General features: G+C 47.7%; 1 protein-coding gene across 7 annotated transcripts in view; it reads right to left on the bottom strand.

Moving 5' to 3' along the window:
* salm (spalt major) overlaps positions 1-4941 on the bottom strand; it is a 71396-nt gene continuing 66455 nt past the window's right edge. For 4 of the 7 annotated variants that reach the window (XM_069120921.1, XM_069120922.1, XM_069120920.1 and 1 more), the window contains exons 4-8: positions 3328-3603; positions 2610-2877; positions 1903-2051; positions 1263-1436; positions 1-730 (exon numbers count right to left, since the gene is read on the bottom strand). In XM_069120921.1, the coding sequence (XP_068977022.1) occupies positions 323-730; positions 1263-1436; positions 1903-2051; positions 2610-2877; positions 3328-3603 (1275 nt within the window). In that variant the 3' untranslated portion in view covers positions 1-322. The remainder of the gene's footprint in view (positions 731-1262; positions 1437-1902; positions 2052-2609; positions 2878-3327; positions 3604-4941) is intronic. The other 3 variants (XM_069120923.1, XM_069120925.1, XM_069120926.1) reach the window with 3 other exon arrangements.

A 4941-nucleotide genomic window follows, 5' to 3' on the forward strand; every position in this document is an offset into this window, starting at 1 on the left:
ATCAAGAAAGATATGTCGTCGGACGTTCGACACGTCCGAGTTCTTCGACTCGCGAAATGCACTGAAACACTACTTCCGGCTTCATATAAACGTCTCGTTGCTCTCTCTCTCTCTCTCTCTCTTATTCTCTCTCTCTCTCTCATTCTCTCTTTCTCTCTCTCTCTTTCATTCTCTCTCTCTCCCGTTCTCTCTCTTTCTCTCTCGTTCTCTCTCGTTCTCTCTCGCTCTCCCTGTCTCTATGTCCGTATGACAGCCAGGACGGAGTTCAGTCACCGAAAACGTGAAGCCTCGAGGAAGAAGGATATGTGTCGTTGACGGAGGTTCACGTGGCCAGTCCTTCACCCCTGGCCGCCGCGGGCGGCGGAAGTCGAGCCGAAGGTGGAGTCGAGTTGCCCTCCGATCTGGTCGGCGGCTCCCTGTCGAAATGATGCTGAAGAGCGTCTCCTGTCCACGAGGACACGTTCGCGCTGCTCTGATTGCTTCCGTTGGAACTCGGCGTGCCCGGTGAGTGGGAGGGCGATGGCGTTTGAAAGAGCATGGAGCCAGACGGTATCGAGGACTTGCCGTCGAGCAGCGGCCCGTTACTGTTCGCTGCCACCATCGGTTGCTTGTCGAGGGGGAAGCCAGCTCCAGCCGCGTACACCGAGCCGAATAATCCAGCGTACTTGCCAGCGGCCACCGAGTGACTCGGTAGACCGTTGTTGCTTTGAATCACCGAGATCTCGTTCAGCTGTAAGCAACGCGCGCCCCACCCGTTAGTTTTATTCGACGGCGATCGAACGGAATTACTCAACTAAGAGGAAGGATTATTTTTCGGAATCGCGACGCAGACTCTAGATGCCGGACCAGGCCCTTTGGCTTTCTCGATATCTTCTTTAGATCGCGCGTATTTTCATATCGTTGGAGAAAAAGTACGATCACGGTTTTTTCTTTCGCGGTATCCGGTCATTTAGTGGTGGTACTTTGTCTGGCATTATTCTTCAGGTAGTTAGCTTTTAGTTGATAACGATAGGTCAAAATGTATCGTACGCGGTTCGGTCGATGCACGACTATCCCGTTTATCGAAATCCGATCGATCCCGTCTTCGTGCTTTTCTCCGCGCGTTTCCAAGCACTGGCGATTCAAAGAGTCAACGAGTAGTCGACGCAGCCGTACCGTTCGATTCCTCCGATCCTGCTCGATATCATCGAAATGGTAACGATCGAGGCGAAACGAGATCGAAATCTCTCTTCGCGATAAGAAATTTTCAAATAATCGCCCACCTTCTGCTGCACGCCGTTAAGGAATGGCGCGGGTAGATACGGATAGAAAAGATCCGGCCGACGCTGCAGAAACTCCGAGTCCTTGGGAGTGATGGGTAGGGGAGGCAGATCCAGGGACATTCGTCGACCTCGTCGAGAAGCTCCGTTGGTCCACATATGAGTACCCATGTGTACCTACGATCAGAAGAAGCGAAACCTCCAGTCAACGCGACTGTTAACGATCTTCTTCGGTGTCGCTGATCTTTCATCGAGCTTTGCAGTATCTTTCTTTTTCGTTCCTGTACGTTACGCGTCAGCGTTAGTACAAGCGGTAGCAGCTAGCTGATGTTAGTGAATAAACTCGAAGAATCCAGAGACACGGGGATAACAGGATAGCGGAAAGAGAAGAGAGACGGGAAAACTGACGGATAACAAAGAAAGTAACGGTAAGAGACAGAAATAGAAAGAAAGACAGAGAGAGAGAGATATATATATAGATAGATAGATAGATAGATAGATAGATAGATAGATAGATAGATAGAGAGAGAGAGAGAGAGAGAGAGAGAGAGACATAGAGAGAGACAGAGACAGAGTGTGAGAATGAGAGTGAGAGTGAGAGAGACAGACAGACGGAGAGAAACAGGAAAAATGATGCGTATACCTTGAGATTGCCCTTGGTGGTGAACGCCTTCTGGCAGACGGTGCATCGGAACGGTTTGTCGCCTGTGTGAGTTCTCATATGGATCTGCAGCGCCGAAGATGAGGAGAAATTCTTATTGCAAATCTGGCACAAGTGTTTGCTCGGCACGCCTGCAAATACACACACAGAGTTTCGCTGAACAGACCCTGACGCAAGTTTAACGAAGGTTCTCAAGCTTGTCTCTTTTCTTCGAGAGAGAGTGAGAGAGATAGAGAGAGAAAGAGAGAGAGAGAGTGAGAGAGAGAGGGAGAGAGAGAGGAGAGAGAGAGAGAGGAGGGAGATAGATAGATAGAGATAGATAGATAGATAAATAGAGAGAGAGAGAGAGAGAGAGAGTTTTATCTCGGAAAAATGATCCGTTCGCGGGCGAGATTCAGGACGGAAGACGAAAGAAACGAGAAATGAAAGAGAAAGCGAAGCAACCTGTCGGCAGGGGAGAAAGCGCGCGATGCGAAGGGAAGCGTAAGCGAGTGCACGAGTAAGCGAAGCTGGTGTATATACGTGAAACAGCGGTGGCTACTTTCGCGTTTAGACCGAAGCTCGACGGCGATCTCTGGTAGCGAGAAACGGTTGAACCTGGCAAGCGAAGCCTCTTGGATCGTTCGAACTGTGCTCGATGAAGAAGCAGACCGATCAAACGCTTTTCAACCGGTTTCCGAGCTACTTACTGGCTGGTCTCTTTGGTGCTGGTAGCTCCCCCTCTGGCGGCGATCTCTTCACGGCGATGCTTTGTTCCATCGAAGTCGGAGGCATCGGCGGAGGAGGCGGTGGGGGCGGTGGCGGCGGCGGCGGTAAGCTCGAATCCTCCGCGCACATCGGACTTCTCGAGGTTTCGTGCTCCTGAGATTGCTGTTGGTGTTGCTGCTTCGAGTCGCTGAACAAATGCGGCGGCATGTCGCGGATCTTGTGAGTCAGCATGTGCTGCTTCATGTTCCCCTGTGTGAGAGAAAACATTGCTCGGTTACATCGTCGCGAACCAGACGGCTTCGAGTTCAATCACTTCATCGATCACACCACTCTGCATAATTTCTCGCGATTCGACGTCGTATCGCTTTTCAACTTTTCCTTACTTAGACAAATATTTTCTATAGGTTATTCGGACAAAAGGAGCAATCACGGTCGAATCGTACGACAAATTCCAAGGCTTTTTCAATTAGTCGACTAGCCCAAATTGAGTCGACGTTCTATACGCTTGTCTTGCCAGGAAAAAAGAAGAAAGAAGAGAGAAGAGATAAGAGAGAAGAGAGAAGAGAGAAGAGAGAAGAAAGAAGAGAGAAGAAAGAAGAAAAGAGGAAAGAGAAAATGAATGGCGTAAGGTCGAACGAAGAATACATAGTGGTGTTATCATAGTTGTTGTTTCATTGTCAAAATGCAGCAGGCTCTTACCAGGAGGCCGTGCGCCGAGGGTAGAAGTCCGAGGGCGGGCGACATCAGCGGGGGTAGGCGGATGGCAGGATAGACAGGCGTCAGCCCCCGCCCCCCTCCGGCTCCTTTCCGCCCCCGGTTCTTCCGATCCTCAGGTCGCCGCCGCCGCCTGCGTTTCGCTTTTTCTCGACTACTGGCGCACGCTGATCCAAATTGAGGATCGGGTGAAGTGATCGAACTGTTAGCGGGCAACGGTTGAGACGCACAGATGCATGCTTGCTGCCCGGAACCATCGTTCTGAAAGTATCGTAGAAAAAACAAAGATACAGAGCTGGCCAAACCTGGACCGACTGGCGCGATTTGCATCGTCATTTTCTATTTTTTCACGATTATCGATTCGTCGTTCGAGTTTCCGTTAATACGTTAATTCGTTAATTCGGATATATCGCGTTGGTATCTATTTCCCTCTCTAAAAGCAACAAAGCGTAAGCGTTCGCCGCGAAGGAATCGCGCAACTGGATCGCCGACTTGCGTGTATTTTTTTTAAACGTGGTATTAGTCGTAGCGTTAATCCTAGTATATATATATATATATATATATATATATATATATATATATATATATGTCGGGTTATGGTTGGAATTTTGGGCGCGTAACAACTCTTCACGCGAATTAACCATTGTTTTACACAACCGAGATTATATTTACACGTATACACAAGTCTACTACAAAGATTAACAAATAATAAGTCATGTGAATAATAAGCTTAACAAATAATAAAGTTAGTGGATAATAAGTTGAACGAATAATAAGTCTAACAAATAATAAGTCTAATGAATAATAAGTTTAACGAATAGTAAGTTCAATGAATAGTATGATTTACGAACAATAAGTTTAATGAACGCTATTAACAATATTTTTGAGTTCAAACGAATCCACGGCCAACGGGATAACTCTTTACTAAGCGTAGACTGATCTTAAGCACAGAAAGACGATGGTTGAAAACTCGACGTGTCACTCTCCAAAGCAGTTGCAAGAATGCTCCAGCCTCGTGGAGATTTTTCTCGCTGTACGATTGCATTTGTTTTTCTATACCCGTTTGGAAGCATCGAGAAGGTTTCAAACGCCGTTGTTAGGCAGTTTCTGCCTGGAGTTTGATTCGTAATACAATGTACGACCCATTGTATCACACGTGGCTAGGCCCGCTTCCGAGGCCACAACCACATTTCTCGGAAAACCCATACAACCACTCCAGACCTCCGTTAGGCAAAACGTACATCCCGTGACCGTGGCTACGTTCGGCGACCAATTGTCACCTCGAACCCAATCTCTCTATCACAAATTTCGAACAATTACAGCTATGATAAAATCCAGGCTAGAGTACTAGAGGATGTTCCCAAAATTTCCAAGGAACGGCTTCGGCTTTCCTTTCATCTCCGACATATATATATATATATATAGTATCGATATGATATAGCGTTACTTTTACATCGATTCGTACATATCGGCAGACAGAGAGCAATCCGATGCACTCGAAATCCGAAATCTTAATTTCCGTCTAACGGATTGGCACGAGACGCGTCCGCTTACACCTACGAAAATCCTCCCTTCGTGTACAAACGTTTCTTCGCGTTC

This window comes from Bombus flavifrons, chromosome 9, assembly GCF_040668555.2.
Source record: "Bombus flavifrons isolate JBK064 chromosome 9, iyBomFlav1_principal, whole genome shotgun sequence".
NCBI classification, from domain to species: Eukaryota; Metazoa; Arthropoda; class Insecta; order Hymenoptera; family Apidae; genus Bombus; species Bombus flavifrons.